This window comes from Serinus canaria, chromosome 10 (genome assembly GCF_022539315.1).
Source record: "Serinus canaria isolate serCan28SL12 chromosome 10, serCan2020, whole genome shotgun sequence".
In the NCBI taxonomy this organism is placed as follows: Eukaryota; Metazoa; Chordata; class Aves; order Passeriformes; family Fringillidae; genus Serinus; species Serinus canaria.
This window is the reverse complement of record NC_066324.1, coordinates 19,881,924-19,898,498: the sequence shown is the minus strand read 5'-3', so window position 1 is coordinate 19,898,498 and position 16,575 is coordinate 19,881,924. Positions and strand designations below refer to the sequence as shown.

The following is a 16,575-nucleotide window of genomic DNA, read 5'->3' as shown; positions in this document are numbered from 1 at the left end:
CACTTTCTAACATAACACACAGAATATTCATTTGAATATTTGCAAAAAGCCAATGATAAAACCTTTGGTTTTATGACACCTTTGGTAGGTGTTTTTCACATCTACCAAAGATGGCTACTGATCACCTCGGGTAGCTGCCTTCTCTGTCCCATGTGTGTGTGCCAGAGGCTCTGGAAAATGATCTCTGTGCTTCCCCTACCCAAGCAGCAGTCTCAGGGCTGTGGCAGCAGCCAGGGCATTTCTGCAGCCTTCCTGCTGCTCTGGCCTCTGTGCTGGAGGAGCACAGCCCTGCCTTGTGCCCTCTTGTGACAGGAGGTTTTTGTTGGAGGCTCTGGGCCAGGGTGGCCGAGTCCTCTTGCAGCACCTGCTGGTGGGTTTGGGAGCAGGGATGGCTGTGGTGCATCCCTGCAGCAGGAGCTCTGCCTCAGAGGGTCCCTGGGCAGGCAGCAGGTCCTGGTGTGCAGCTTGTGTTGGCTGAGGAGTGTTCCTGTCCTGCTCCAAGCACCCTCTGGAGAGGCCTCTCTCAGCCCCCATGGCTCTGACCTTTTCAGTGCTGTGCAATAGCATTGGCTGTGGAGCTGCTGCTGGCTGTCTAATGAGCCTGTGGGGACTGGGGGGAAATGGGCAGCCAATAAAAATATGGAATATTGAAAAGGTCAGAGCTATTTGGTGGGGACACAATAACTCACCAAACTTCTGGGGCGTTGCATCTCTGGCTGCCAGCCCCTGGTGTGTGCCTGAGTGCAGGGGCTGGGGGCTGCATTGCATGTGCAATGGGGCAGGGCTGAGCTTTCCAGCTGTGCCAGGGCCTCTGTGGGTTGGCACATGGGCTGCACCTCTGCAGGAAGGGCTGGAGAAATCTTCTTCCAGAAGGAGCTTTCAGAACTTGGGCTTTGCTCTCATCTCTGTGGAGGGAGGGGCGAGCCTGTGGTCTGGATGTTCTCTGGCATTGCTGGCAGGTTCCTGCCACGATTCCAGGAGCAGGGAGCTGGGTGACAGGGGCCTGTTTGAGGTTGTTCCAGTGTTGTGCTCTGGATCTGTGCCCCAGGTGTCACAGGCAGGATCCACAGAGCTTGTGGAGAGCACTTGCTGGGGCTCAGGGTGCATCCCTAATTGCCAGCAGCTGAGAGTGCATTTGGAGTCAGCTGTGGCTGTCCCCTGCCCCTCCTGCTTGCTAACAAGGGCCAAAGCTCTCATGCAAAGCTGTGCTGATTTAGCAAACCTGTGCCTTGTGGGGGGGTGAGGAACATGCATCCAAAAGTTCCCAAACTGACTCCATTTCTCCAGTGTTAGCACCGAGGGGAGTCTCCCCTCTCTGTCTCTGACCCCTTTTAGTCCTCAGCTCTGTCCCAACACATCTGTCAGCTTGTCCTCTGCCACAGGCTGCTGGCTGGGAGAGACCTCCCCTCTCCAGCCAAGGTGCCTCTGATGGCCTTTGTGGTGGCAGAGCGAGGCCAGTGATCTTGCCATATGCCAGGTGCCAGGAGCAGAGGGAGAAAAAGGTCTTTTAAAAGCCATCACAGCATTTCACCTTACCAAAGTTGTCGTGACAATGCAGCACTGAGGGCTTTGTGACAGCCCTGGGCCCCAGTGTTGGCTCCTGGGAAATACCAAAGAGCACTTTGCCTCCTGCCTACAGGAATGGGGGCTGCACATTTGGAAATGACAACTCACTGAGCTTAACAGTAAAAATTTAACTTCTGGGAGTGAAACCAGAGCAGCAGGGGGAAAGTGCATGTTGGTGCCAGGACTGAGCACTGGCACAGCAGCAGATCTCACCCTGGATGCTGATTCTTCTGTAGACTCTGTGCTCAGCAGTTGTGACTTGGGCAAGTTTCTGGCAGAGGAGACAGTGCTTTATGCTGCTTTCTTTGGTTAGATGTGATGGTTGGATTATTGTGTGGGCTCCCCACAGCTGTGTGCCCAGCTCCTGTGTGTGCCCTGTCCCCAGCTGTGGGCACTGTGGATGTCTGCCCAGCCTGGTGCTTTTTACAGCCCTTTGGCTTTGTTCTTCCAAGTGCTGGTGTGCTGTCCTGGGCACAGTCTGTGTGATGTGTAGTTCAGTAAATATGTAATGGGGTGTTTTAGGGCTTTATTGCTTTTATGCAGCACTATTGTAATGCCATTTAGAGAGCTCTGGCACACCCATCAGCAGCTCAAGTGGAGCAAAGGAAGGATGTTCTTCCTCTCCAAGCCCATCATCTTCCCCACTTGATGCTCTCAGCCTTGATATAGTGGTCTAAAGGTGACAACTTGTCTCTGTGAGCACTCTGGAAAGCAGGCAGTGGGATCATTAGAAATGACTGTGGATTGGCCCTGTTTTAAAAGGGAGCAAAATATTTGGCCAAAGTCCCACTGGAGCATTTTCAGCTTTTGTGAAAACCTTCTGTCAAGCAACTTGTTTCTAGAGTTCCTACCAGAATCGGGCTCTTGGGTTTCAGAACACCTCTGTGAGGAGCTGCAGGTGCTCTGTGGGCCTTTGGCCACCCTAGGAGGTGTCACCAGGCTTTAACTGAGTGTTGGATGGGGTTGGGAACACTGCCTTGCCTGGCATTCTCCTGCTTCAGGGCAGGACTTGGCTCTTGTTCCTCCCTGTGCCCATCTTGTAGGCTGGTCCTGGGCAGAGCTGCTGCCCAACAGCAAAGCCTGCTCTGTGGTGAGCCCTGTGCCCCTGTCCCACTCTCAGCACTGGGGGCTGGGACTCCCATGTGGCTGGGTGCTCCCTCTGGGTTGTAGGGGTGCTGTTATTCTGGATTAGCACCTCAACAGTTTGGGCCCCTGGCACTTAATAACTGCAGTACCTAATTTTAGTGTAATGGCCCTCATTCAATCTGCTGTTCCCAGAATGTGCAAGTGACATAAATTAATGTTACACAGAAAAAGTCAAGTTTCTAGTGTGAGATCAATAGATCATAATGTGGTGATATTTGAAAATACATCTTATTAGCAGTTCATATTTTGGCACTTTCCATGGATTCCCACGAGCTGCCTTCCCTGCTGCCCCAGGGAGCTGCTGTGCATGTGGTTGCTGACAGCATCAGTTGTCCTGTGAGATGATTCTGCCTGTGCTGGATGTCACTTTGTGGCTTTTATCCCTTGGGAAATGAATGGGAAGAGGTTGGAGTGCTGTTGGTCGCTGCAGGGCAGAAACAGGAGCCTTTGGCATCTTGCAGCAGCTGTGAGAAGAGAGAGCTCCTTTCTGAGCTGGCTCAGGGTGCCCAAGCAGGCAGACATTGCTTGGTGCTGCTGTGAACCAGCCTGAGAGAAAAGGGAGGTGGGGTGGGAGCCCATGGCTGCTCTCCTGTCCTGGATGAAGGCAGAGCTTTCCTGGTAGGATGCTGAGCACACCTGCGTGAGCTGGGCTGTGCCTCTGGGGAGATGAGCAGAGGCTTTGAGCTTTCAGAGCCCAAACAGCACCATTTACCTGCACTGAGGAGGAAAAGTAGTGTGAGGGGGCCCCCATGGCAGGGCATGGCTTTGCCTCAGCACAATCCTTCTCAGCTTCAGCTCATGGGGCCTCTGCAGAGGTGTTTGACAGCTCAGAGTGACTTCCTTGAGGCCAGGGCTCAGGGTAAAGGCTACCTGTGATCTCTCTGGGGTCTCCAGTTCCTCCTGTGCTTGTCTCCTTCTCCCCACGTGCAGGAGATGGTGCTGGGTTGTTTTGTCTGCATGAGTCAGGCTCTTTGGCAAGGGGTTCAGAGCTGAGTTTTGCAGCCAGCTGTAAAAATATCCCTTCAGGGCATGTGCACTGCACCTCTCCCCTCACAGCCTTGTGCTGCTTCCTCCTCCTCGGGAGAAAGCTAATCTCCTCTGCAGAGCTCACCATCAGAGCAGATTAGAGCAGCTCCCAGCTCCTCTGGTGCTGCAGAGGGATTGGCAGGATCAGAGGTTTGGGCTGTAGCTGTGGGGGATGATCCCTCTTTCTGTCAGGTGGGAAAGGTGCTGTGCAGCCATTCTGTACCGGTGCAGTGTGCTGGAGAAGATGCACTTCCCTCTGGTCCCCAGAGCCAGCAGAGTGCTGTGCTGGGCTTTGCTCAAATGGAAGATGCTTGTGTACACTTCTGTAAGCAATGAAGTGACTCAGGATGCCCACTCAGTCTTTTCTTTCCACAGACTGTTCCCAGAGTCCCTCTGGATGTGTCTGAAGCATCCTAAATAAGACCTGAGCGCTGTGCTCCGAGGTGGAGCTGCTCTGAGCTGCTCAGAGGAAAATAGGCCACTGCTTTCCTCACACAGGCAGGCATTTAAAGAGCCTGTGAGGGAGGAGTGTGGGCTTGGGGCTAAATCAGAAGTGAGGAGCTGTCCCCTCCTTTGGCACCTCACCTGCCTTCCACAAAATGGGGCCACTGGGAAGCCAGGCTGCAGGCTGGCTGGCTTTTTTTGGTAGCTTGCTTGGTGGCATTGGCTTTGTGGGTTGCTCCCAGCACCCAGCAGAAGTCACTAGGGACGAACAGCTCACTTTTTGCTTCGCCTTTCCAACCAGAGTTTCCAAAATGGCTCAGGGTTTACCTTTTCTCCTAGAAAAGTCAACAGCAAAACCTGCTTGCCTGAAGTGGGGTTAGGCAATTGCCCCTGCAGGAATCCAGCCTCCCTCCCCTGATCCTTTCTTCAGCCAGTTGTCCAGGCAAAGCATCTATCTCTGTCTTCCAACCTGAGAGGCTCTCTCTTCACTAATTAAATGAGGAATATCACCTCTTTATAATTGTCAGTTGATTTCAAATTAAAAAGGGACCTGTCGGACCAAGAAGAGCCTTATCCTCCCTCTGGGGACTGCTTTCCTTTTTATTTAAGTTTTTTTCAGGCTGATAATTCCATCAGAAAGTCTCCTGTGATACTGTGGTAACCCTTGGATGCTATTCAAGTGCATCCTGGCCCCTGGCGTGTGCTCATTGCCTCCTAATTGCTCTAAATAAGTTGGGAATGATGAAATTAAAGTGCCATTGATACGAGGCAGCCCTGGCACGCTGCAGTTACAGGCATGTGAGGGATGTGGACAGATGGGGAGATGTTAGGGTAATAGGTATTAAATGCAGATTTTACCCTGTTTGAGATCCCCATCTAAGCACAGTTCAACCTCTTGGTGCAGCAGGTCTAGGAGCTCCTGTGCTGGTGCCCCAGCTGAGCATTTGCCTTGGGCTGGGGATGTGCAGGACATAAACCTGTGTGACATCTCTTAATTTCTGAGGGGTAGTGAACTCTCCAGGGACATGGACATACAAAATAGCCCTGAGTCCACACAGTGTCCCCAGTCTGTAAATCCTCGGCTGCTCATCCTTTGGGTGATATGGTTCAAACTGAAACAATAGATGTGGGGTGCTGGATCTGCTCTGATTCACTCAACAGGGCCTGTTGTTCTCTACATTGCCTTCACCTGGAATTTTGGAGTTGGGATCAGGTTTCAAACCTGAAACAGCTGAGTTTGGGGTTCTGGTGTTGAACCAGAAGTGAGTGGGTAGCCCCCTGCCCTGGCCTGCAGGAAAGCTGGGCTGACTGCCCAGTGAGCCTGGGATCAGCATTCCCTGCTCCTGACCTTGCCCTGGAGTGGGGACAGCACTCACAGGGGATGTGTGTCCTGGGTACAGCCTGGGAGCTTCTTGGTGTCATTCAGCAGCTGCTCTTGTGCTCTGCTCACCTGGAAATGTTGCTGCTTTTAATGTCCTTTGCTCTGAAAGAAAACAGAGTGGTCAAAGGGGGAGAAGGACACCTTGCTGGCTGCTGGTGCTGCAGTGCCCCATTGCAGCAGAGGGGCCTGGATAAGCCCTGACTCCAGATCTTCAGCAAAGGCAGTTTTGTGACAATCTGTTCCCAGCCAGAACAGACTCATCACATCACCCACAGGGTGAAAGTCATCCCAGTCCAGCATTCCACACCCATCCCCATGACTCAATATCCCATCCCTCATCCTGCAGCAAGAGCTGTCTGGGCTTGGTACCACGATGCCCAAGGAGAGCATCTTGGCCAAAGCAGCCCATTTTTGGAGCATACAGGTGTGGCTGGTCCCAGAGCTGCAGCTGAGGAGGAGCCTCATCTGCAGGCACTTTCATAGCCTTAGAGGTGTACTTGGTTTGGTGATTGTGCAGTTAATAGTTTTCTGAAGATAAATGCCAGGTACAGCACAGCAGTTTGCTTTCCAAAAAAATGCCAATCATTCTAATCACTTGTCTAAGATTTGGGTCAAGTCCAGCCACCTGGCTTTGGATAATAACTCTCCCAAGTCTTCTTGAGCTAGTCTTGTGAAGCATTGGCATTCTCAGGACAGTTGAAATGGATGGGAGGTGCCCTGACATGGCAGCCAGCTGGCCTCCAGGATGGATGGCTGATTGCAAAGTGATGGAAAGTTACATTTGCTCAGTCTGAGCCAATTCTATTCCTGTAACTGGCCTTGGCTGTGACTTTGGCTTCCCCGTGGCTCATCGGATGCTCACCCTGCGACGTGCTCACCTGGAGGCTTTGGGTTGAGATGGCAGGATCCCTTGCTCTGGGCAGCCCTCCAGCCTTAGGGCTCATCTATCAGATGAGTTCAAGACCTCTGAATTCTACCTGTTGCACATCTAAAGACCAGAGGAGCAGATTTATGACTGTGGTCTGACCTGCTCTGGAACAGAAGCCAGAAGTTGTCCCTGGCTGATTGCTTTGTCAAGTGTAGCAACTCTGGGCACACTCAGGCACGTGGTTCCCAAGACAGGGGAGCTGCAGGTTCTTGGCTCTGCTGGCAGGCAGCAGAGGTCTCCAGGAGGCTCCCATCTGTTCCTAGCTGGGCTGTTTGGAGTAATCCCTTTGATAAGGGGTGCTCCCAGAGTGCCTGGGCCTGCGTGGGGTCTCACTGCCCAATCACACAAGGGCTCGTGGGCGCTGCCTGGGCTGGTCCTGGTGCCTGAAAGTTCAAATCTCCCCAACACATGGCACCTCCAAGCAAACAGGAGGTGGTTATAGTGGCTGTAAATCCCTACAGGCAGGAAACCCCAGTGTTTATAGGGATTTAGGTGTAAATTCATTCAATTAACTTTCTCAAAAGGATCTGTGAGCTGCAGGGTTGTCAGCATGATGCCACTTGTGCTTTTTGGATGGCCAGTCTCCCTGGGGCCCAGCACCCTGAAGTGCCCTGCTTGTGTTCAGGGGTGCTCCCACCCTTTGCTGCTGCTCCCTCTGCTCCCAGTTGCAGCCCCTCAACAGCTGAGCAATGCAGCAGATGGAATTCTCAACAAGCTGAGGTGTGTGCTGTGACCTTGAGATCCACTCCCAGTGAATCCTTTTCTCCTCATCTTTCTTGCATGTCTGTCAGATCATCTCTGCTCTTCCTCTGCTTCCCCTTCCCCTGGCCACTTCTAGGAGGTGCTGCTCTGGGCCCTGTGCCTTGGGCAGGAACAGGTCTGTGCCAGCTCCCACCAAGAGCCATCCCCTTCCCTGCATGGCTGAGCACAGTACAGGACGTCCCTGGATCTGCAAGGAAAAGCTCCTGGTGACTTCCACAGGACCATGGAAGAGGGGGAGCACAGGGCAGGGCTGGCTCATCTGTGCCAGCACACTAGGTTTTGGCCTGGGCTGAAATTGGCTGTTCCTGCCCAGCATGCAGGAGGAGGAAGAAGGAACAGTGCTGGGTGGAACACCCTGGTGAGCTGGGCTTGGCATGGGTGTGGGAGGAGGGAAGGAGCAGTGCTGACTGCTCCCAGGAGGAGCCACAGGAGCTGTCACCATGTGTCACCCCCTTTCTGGCAGCCCCAGCCTGCTTGGCCATCAAGTGCAGTTAAAAAGGCTGAGCAGGCACCAGGATTTGTTTTGCCACCAGGAACTGCTTGATGCTGTAGGCAGCTGTGCCTTGTTGGTCTGTGCCATGCACACTCTGGGCAGGGATTGGTCTGGGAGTTTATTTGGGGAGCAGATCCCTTGGAGTGCTGCCCTGGTGGTGATGGTGCAGTTTGTTGTATGAGACCTCTGCTAGCTGGGCCAAGCTTCAGTGTTTTGTGGGCTTTGCATCCCCTGCAAACAGGGCAGTCTGACCCCCTGGCTGGCACTGGGCACAGCAGGCTGCTCCTGGTCCCCACTTGCCACAGGTGCCCAGAGATGTCCTGGCATTGCTGGGCAGGGCACTGAGTGGATAGAAGGACTCAATTCCCATCTCAATTCCTTGTGACTGAGATTTCTCTCAAAGAGTCTTTCACCCAGAGGTGAAGTCACTCACCATGGCCACCTTCAGCAGCTGCTTCTGCATTGTGGGTTGTAAATGTCCCCTTAATTTAGTGCCTGCAGTGCACTAAAGCAGCAACCTTAGCACAGGCTCTGCATAATAACCAGAGAGGCTCTAGATCCTGAGCTCTGACACACAGCTCTCCTTGACTGCTGGAGTCCCAGGGGCTGCTGTGTCTCCTTTACCCTGGGTGCCTCAGCCTCCCCACCACATGCTTTTGAAAGATAGCTCCCTGTAAAATAGAGAGATGTAGTCTAGTCCAGCTGGGCAGGCCAGTCCAGGCAGTAATGCACTCACATCCTACATGTTTCAGTTCTTTTGGCTAAACTTCCCAGTGAAAGGTGGTTTTTTTTCTCCTTCATGAAAGAGGATAACAGCTCTGACCTTGAGGAGAGAAATGAGGGTTCAGAGTTCTTTCTTTTTTTTTTTTTTTTTTTTTTTTTTTTTTTTTTTTTTGTTGCTATTTTTCTTGCAAAATATTCCAGTTGAGAGGGATTTTTTGCTTAACCAGTTTATACCCAGTGGTTAGATTTATTCAGTTCAGCTACCATCCGCAAGAAAGCCTTGTTATTCCCTGTGGCATGTGGGGTTTTTTTTCCCCCTCAATACTCATAAATACTCTTTGCTAAATCTGAGTTTTTACTGCTTGAAGCAGGAGGGACCAGGTACTCCTGCCCTGGTCTGATGCTGGAGGAATCAGTCTTCTGTGCTGCCCTGGCCCTGGGTAACCTGAGTGGTGCCTGGGATTGGTTATTAAATATCCTTCTGTCCCCCCATGCCTGATCCAATTCTGCTCCCTTGTTATTTCCATCTCTCAGGGATAAAGGATCTGCACAAAATTACTTTTGTGAACATCCTGGAACCAAGAGGTGATTTGGAAGCAACACTTCTGAGTCCCACCTGGCTTCTACTTCCCATGCCTGTGCTCCCAGCCAACACCCTGCTGTCCTGGCTGTTAGCAGGAACTGGGCAAAAAAATGTTTCCTGGTTTAGCATCATTGTTTTAAGGGGGGAAAGGAAAACGTGGAGGTTTGGTTTGAAATCATTTGAGTGAACGTGGCAGAAATGCAAGGACTTGACAGCAGAGTTGGTTTAGATTGGGGTAGAAAAGAAATGAGGAGACTTAAAATGAAAAGTGGGCTCAGAGGGAGGGAAAAAAGGCAATGTTTCCTTTCAAACACATAAAACCTGGCTGCTTTGATGCTGATGGAGCACTTGATACTCTTTGTGAAACCATTCCATATGACAAAGCCAATTTTCCAGGCCAGAATTGTTGCTGGTGGGTTTGGCTGTGGTAGCTCCTTGAACCCCTGGCGCCTGCCTCAGTTTCCCTTCATAGAATCACAGAGTTTTGGGTTGGAAGGGACCTTCAAGGACAATCCCCTGCCATGGGCAGGGACACCTTCCAGTAGACCAGGGCACTCCAAGCCCTGTGCAGGCTGGCCTTGGACACTTCCAGGGATGGGGCAGCACAGCCTGTGCCAGGGCCTCCCCACCCTCACAGGGAAGGATTCCTCCCTAATGTGTAACCTATTCTTTCCTTGTCTGTAGTTTTTCCATGAGGTTTGGGGCACTTGAGCTGCCTCATCTCTCCCTTCACCAGGGTGGGCTGGTGCAGGGGACCCACATGGTGCTGGCAGCACCTCCCTTGCTTCCTAAACTAAAGAGATTTAGTGGAGATCTCCAAACTCATTGCAGTGGTGAGCCTGAGGCAGCATCCCTCCCCTCAGAGGCAGCTCTGTCTCTCTGTTTTTAGTTTCTTTGGAGCCCAGATTCTCAGGCTCCTTACCTCTCCACTAGTGCAGCGTTTCAGGAACAGATGGGCTTAATTTCCGATTGCCGCCCCCTGAACTTGGGAGGAGGCTCGAGTTTGGAGCCAGTCTGCCTCTTGTTCCATGTGAGTCCATCCAGCAGGTTCCAGCCTGCCCTGCACCTGTGGCCATGGAGCCAAGGACCCAGCAAATTGCCCTCTCTGGGATGAGAGAGGCTCTCAGAAGGAAGATTTTCCTTCTCGGTGGATAAATCCATCTCTGTGTTACCTTAGCAGTGGCAGCAGCTGAGCATCTTCTTATGGGTTGATACTGTTGAGATGCTTAGTCTAAGCTCCATCTAATCCTCTTTCAGGCAGCTATCAGGCTGGTGATCTCCTACAAACAGGTTTTCCAACACCAGCCTCAGCATTTTGTGGTTTGTGATCATGCTGGAAGGGTGATGGTCCTGCTGCACTTCTGCTGCTGCTCCTGAGCTGAACCAGAGGTGAAAGGGAAAAGGAAATGAACCTACAAATTTCTAACCTGAGCTCTGGTGGAGTTGGTGGAGTTAGGTGTCTACTTCTGCTTTTATAGGGTTTTGTGGCATGTGACTTCCTTATCCAGCTTCTTGTGGAGCATAAATCAGATTTTTATAACTGTTTTTGTGTTGGATTAAAGCTTTGGGGTGGTTTTTTTGAGAGCACTTTCATGAATCTGGCCTGTTGTGCTCCTGCCAGTGCACCCTGGGAATCTTGTCACTCTGGGAATCAATAGCAGGTGTAAAGCAGATTTAAAGTGTTTCCAATGCCCTTCTGTGTGTCAAGGCCCAAAATTCAAGGCAGAATTTAGAGGTGCCACAATGTGCTTGAAAACTCTCGGACTATTGAACTTGGCAATCAAAACCTGATTCCTGCTTGCTGAGTGGGAGCCTTGTGCGTGGTTGCCCTCCATTGTCCCATTGTCACCCAGAGATCTGCATAGGGACAGAGTCACCTGGCAGCAGTGCTGGCACAAGGCACTTGTGGGGACTGGCACCCAGGGCATGGGAGAGAGGCTGTGAGATCTGCTGTTGCTAAGATCTGATCAGCACCAACCTGCTTGTTAGACCTCATCCCTGGGATCTGGTTTGGAGCAGTTTAGGGATGGACATTGTCCCTCCTGGGGCAAGATGAGCAAAGCCCATTCAGCCATGGGCTGGGCTCCCTGCAGGATGCACTGGCCAGGGGTGGGAGTGAGCAGTCCCTCGTGGAGAGAGCAGATCCTTGGGCACTGCTGCTGATGCCCCAAGGAGCTGGAGCAGAGGCTGGATGGAGTTAAGGGGAATAAAGTGGAGATTTATTGAAGTGCCCTCAAAGGCCACACCCTGGCAATGCCCAGATGGCTCCAAGATGGAAGCAAAGAAGGGCTTGGTCATGAGATCTCACATTTTTATAAATTTTAGTCCATTTGCATATGGGAGTTAACTGTCCAATTAACAGCTGAAGTTTCATCTCAACATTTCATCTTCAACATGATGAAGTTTCATCCTCCTTGCTTGCTTGCCCACCCTCCTCTTTTCATGTTGTTTAAGCTTTGGGCCTGAAGTTTGAAGACTCTCCAGTCCTTGAGTCTCCAGCTAGAGCAGGATTGTTTTGTCTCCACCACCCTGTGAAAAGATCCCAGTAACACTTAATAGAAAGCTAAAGCTGCACACCAAAGCCCCTGACGCTGTCCCTTCCTCCTGTCTTGCAGGGCTGTGTGTCTGGGGCTGAGCCAGGTGCCCCCTGCTCCGTGCTGGGTCCCATGAGACGGGCGGGACCCCCCTGTCCCTCGTGCCCGGGGCCGCAGCGCCCGGCTCTGCCCCCGCTGCTCGGGACCCCCTGCCAGCCCCCACAGAGGAGCTGCACGGAGCTGCTGCCACGGTGAGTGCTGGCCTCTGCCTTTGCTTTCCCAGGACATCCCCTGCAGAAGGACCTGCTCCAGGACACTGTTCCTGTTGACTCCCCGGCTGCAGCGGGGTCACAGCGTGGGGCACCTGTGCCAGCCTGCAGAAAAACGCTCTGAGGGAACAGCTTATGCACCAAAAAAATTCAGGTTTCAGTCAACAGACTCAGCTCACGAATTCAGGTTGTATTTAGCAAGTGGCTTTGGCTGGGAAAAAAAAAAGTGAAACACTGAAAAGTTTGATTTTGACATTTTCAAAATGAAACCTTTCAGCCATCTGTTTCAAGATGACATTTCATTTTGATTTTTTTCTAGATTTTTTTTTTTTCCCAGGGTGGAGGGGAAGCCACCTACAAACAAAATGAAAGCTTCACTTCAGCCCAAACAAAATGTTTCATTCAGCCCCAAATTATTACTGGAGCTTTAAAATTTGGCAAAGAAAAAAAAAACCTTACTTTGGTCATCCTGAATGACTTTCTTTTCTCTGTTTAATCACCAGGACAAAAGAGAAGCGTGTGAGGGAGTGGGGGCTGCGGGGCCCATGGCACCCAGCGTTGGGGGTTTTTGAGTGGGAGCTTGGGAAGAGCCTGTGGTGGCAGAACATGCTGTACCAATGACTTTGGTGATGGCAGGAGCCTGTGGGAGCCAATTTTAGCTACAGCAGAAAGCTCGTGCTGGAGAGGAGAGTGTGCTGTGCTGAGCCCACCTGGAGCCAGCACCCTGCCAGGCTCTGGGGGTGGCCCCAGTGTCCAGAGCTGTGCTGGGTGCCAGAGGTGAGTGGCAGCTCTCACCCAGTGTCCATTCCCTTCCTGCAGAGCAGAGTGTGCCTGTTACTGCTTTCCCCATCTGGGCTTTGGGAAAGCCCAATTTGGGGACATAAATGGGAAGCAGAAGGGACCTTCTGGTCTGCCCAGAACCTTTTTGTAGCTCTCTTTTGAACAGGAGAAATCACTCTGGGGATGGGGGAGAGAAGGAAGGGACTGGGGGGTGTGGGGGGGAGGACACGTGGGGACTGTGGGACTGCATGGGCTCCTCTCAGCCCCCTGATGGCAGGGAGGAGGTGATCTGACCCAAATCCCAAATCCCATCATGGCTGGCACCTGGGTAGCACTTCCACCACCCAGCTCAGCTGAAAGTGCCCAGCTGGAGAAATCAGCTGTGCTTTCCATTTCCCACACCCTGTCCACCCCAGTGCACCCCAGATGTGACCCTACCCAGTCACACAGAACTGCTGGATGTGGAGGAAAGTGCTGGAAGGGGGGCTGTGCTTGGTGGGGGCTGCTGGGCTCCTTGGGATGGGGCTGTGCTTGCTCATGCCCTGGGTCAGGAAGGGGCAATGGAGGCTGAATCATAGAAGGAGAATAGGAAAACCCCAAAATCATACCATAAACAAAATCTGTGCAGCAACACGAGGGGCTGCAGGAAGGCTTCCTGGGCTGATTTCCTGGGAGGAGGGTGCTGCTGGCACATCCTGGCTGCCCACAGCCTGGCTGTGCAGGACTCCCACTCCAGCAGGAAGGCTCAAACACTGCAGGCAGGTGTCTGGGAGCGTGGTGGGCCAGCAGGTGTTCAGGATCTGCTCACACGTGTTCCCATGCTTCTGTCAGCACTGGCTCCCTGCTGAAGTGTGGTGGGGTTGTGCCTTTTGTTGCAGAGGAAGAAAACTGGCTGTTCAGAGGCAGGTGAGATCAGAAGGGATCATGGTTGCTGCAGGTCTGAAATCAGTGTCTGCCCTTGTTTGGAGGGGAGCTGGTTGTGCCCAAACCTCTGCTGGCTGTTTTGCAGGTGGCTGTGATCCCAGGGTGTGAGTGGCAGTGCTGGAGAGGGTGGCAGGACCCTTGTCCCTGTGGGTTTACCCCAGAGGGAATCCCTCCACCCTGCTTTGGGACAGTCTTTTCCCAGGCCCTTACTGGAAGCCCCTGAAACTCCAGAATTGTGTACCTCTGGGTTTGCATTTACTGTTCCCACCTTTCATTCTCCTTCTCTGTTTTCATTTCTCCCTCTTTTCCCCCCTCCCTCCATCTTTATCAGTAGCTAATGAAACAGGCAGGGAGAAACCCAATTCGTACAGTAATTAAATTTACTTAGAGGGTATTCAGCTGGAGTAATGAGAAGTTTAATTCAATGATTAGTTTTTTCTTTCATTAATTAAAAATGGAACAACGGTGCAGTTACAGTGGGCTGCATTGATCCTCCTTGTGGAAAGCTGCTGATGGAGGAGGAGGAAGAAGGAAAGCTTCTCATTTTATCTTCTCTGGATGCTCTCCCCACACACAGATGCCTCTATTGTCCCCTGTTCCCAGCTGATGCCTTGCCCAGGTGTCCCTGAGTGACTTTAGGTGAGGGGTGCTCGGGGTGGTGGTGAGGAGAGCAGTGGCACAGTTCCCCACACGGGTCCTCTCCCCGATCTGTCCCCAGCATTTCAGTTTAAAATTGGATTTGAAATATTTGCTGTGGGTGGAAGATTGAAAAGCAGGTTCCAGCCCACAAGAAGTTTGGGGTGGGAGAGTTGTTTTCCATCCTTGCTGAACAGATTTTGATCCATTTAAATATGTTAAACTCATAAACATGTTTTTAGTCTTTTAAAATAAGTGATGTGTGAAAGCAAAAAATAAACCAAATAAGTAATTTCCCATTTTCCCAATGCCTTCTGCAGGATCTTGAGCAGTGTTAGGACCTCAGATGTCCTTTGAAGCATGATTGGGCAGGTTCTGTTCCCCTAAAGAGAGGCATTTGTGCTCCCAGTTTTGAGCACAGATGGACTTTTTTTGGTAGCATTGGGGATTGTTGTAAGATCTGCTTATGTGTGAGTTCTTGAGGAGGAGTAGACAGTAACAGGAATAACCCCCAAAAAACCAAGGAACCCTTAACTGGTGTCACACATCCTGTGTGTGCAGGAGCTGTGCACAGGAGGGGGCAGGTGAGCAAGCACTGCCCTCCCTGCCAACCTGTCTGCCAGGTCATCTGCTGCTCTGGGGGCTGTGATGGTGACAATTGGCCAAGGGCTGGGGCACCAGCACCTGGGTGTGGAGCCAGTGAGAGCCAAGAGCACTCAACACCTCTGGAAATCAGATGCTTTAGCTTTCCTTGGGTTATCTTGGGGGTGATGACTGCTCCAGGAAAGCTGGTGGGCAAGTGGGAGGCTCCTGGCCAGCCCAACATTGTGTCCCTGTGCTGGGAGGACAGACAGAGTCCCAGGTGGGACAGAGTCCCTCCAGCAGTGCTCATACCTCCTGGAGGCTCCTCTGTGCCCTGTCTGTGGAGTGGCTCAGGACTCAGAGAAATGGCTTTTTATGGCAAGAAAGGAGGAATTCATCCCCCTGCTTTGACCTCAGAATTGTGCTGGGAGATGGTGAATGTGGGGCACTTGTTCCCCCACCTGCAGAAGGGCTGCAGCTGAGCTCTTCTCCTCCAGCACATGTCTCACTCAGCTGTGGTGGCAGTGGGAGGGAGCCCCAGGCTGGGGAAACTGGGGCACCCCAGTGCTGGCAGCCCGTGCACCCCTCAGCTGGACCGAGCTCCTGGCATCTCTCAGGGCCCAGCCTGTTGTCCCCAGGACTTGTGGCAGTGTTCTGGCTGTAACACAGCATCTCCAAATCCCAGCACATCTGTGGGACAGCCCTCAGGCCCCCTGGGTCCGTGGGGTGCAGTGTCCCCAGTTTGAGCCTCACTGCTGGGGTCCTGAGCTGTGAGAGCCTTTTGCAGCTCGGCTCTTTGGTGATGTTTTGCAGTTCCTGTCCTCTGGGAAGCATTTGGCTGGGATACAGGGATGCAGCCAGGGACTGAGCTGCCTGGGGAGGCTTTTGGAAGGAAGTGTAAGCCTGTGCTGACCAGTCAGTGACATCTAGACTCGTAATCAGCTGCAGCAGTGCCTTACAACAGTGTTTTTGCATGCATGTGCTTCTTCAGAGATCACTGCAAATGATTCCCAAGTGCTCTGGCCCAAATCTGTCCTGGTAGCTGTCAGCAGATCAATGCTCTACTAAGTACAGACCTGCTCTATTTCCGTGGGAAAATGGCTCTCTTAGCAGCTCATTTTGGGCCTTCCAGCAGCAGGGCCACTAAATTTTGGTACTTGTGTTTTTCTGTCTTTTACAGCCTGATTTATAACTTTTAAATATCAGCTTGGATGAAGATTGAGCTTCCCCGAGCTCAGTTTTGAGAGGGAAAAGCATTCACAGCTTTTTAATTTCACTCCTGCTCGCCTCTCAAATGCCAGGTTTCAAGCCCTAATTTTGGTTTCCTTTTGCTCACAGTGCATGAGTGGAAAGCAGAGGAGAGGCCAAAGCCCAGTGCACACCTGGCATCTGATCCCCCAGCATCCTGCCTTCATCTGACCCAGGTAGGTGCACCTGAGCTCGGAGCACTGCTGCATGTGATGCTCACGTGCATTTGTGGTGCTGAATCCAGGGCTGGCTTTCCATTGCCAGAAGTGTGGTAAAAATGCCTTTTCCTTCCCCCTTTGTCTGGGGTGGCTTCCCAGCCCTGCTGGTGGGGGTGAGGCAGCTGGGTACCCATCTCCCAGCCCTCCTGGGGTGGGGGTGAGGCAGCTGGGTACCCATCTCCCAGCCCTCCTGGTGGGGATGGCTTCCAGCTGGGCTCTGTGGCAGGTGGGAGGTGTTCAGTCACTCCATCGTGCCCACTCAGGGGAGCGTTTTACCAGGGGGGAGAGGCCTCTAAAACGAGTATTTGGATGGTGGTGCTTTTGAGAAAGGG

At 52.3% G+C, this 16,575-nt stretch overlaps 2 protein-coding genes across 2 annotated transcripts in view; both read left to right on the top strand.

The window, feature by feature from the left end:
• Positions 1-16,188, top strand: part of LOC103823181 (uncharacterized) — a 115,370-nt gene extending 99,182 nt beyond the window's left edge. The window contains exons 5-6 of the mRNA XM_050978567.1: positions 11,668-11,837; positions 16,116-16,188. Of these exons, the coding sequence (XP_050834524.1) occupies positions 11,668-11,837; positions 16,116-16,122 (177 nt within the window). The 3' untranslated portion in view covers positions 16,123-16,188. The remainder of the gene's footprint in view (positions 1-11,667; positions 11,838-16,115) is intronic.
• Positions 16,118-16,575, top strand: part of LINGO1 (leucine rich repeat and Ig domain containing 1) — a 58,188-nt gene continuing 57,730 nt past the window's right edge. The window contains exon 1 of the mRNA XM_018923273.3: positions 16,118-16,201. The gene's annotated coding sequence lies outside the window, so the exon portion shown is untranslated. The remainder of the gene's footprint in view (positions 16,202-16,575) is intronic.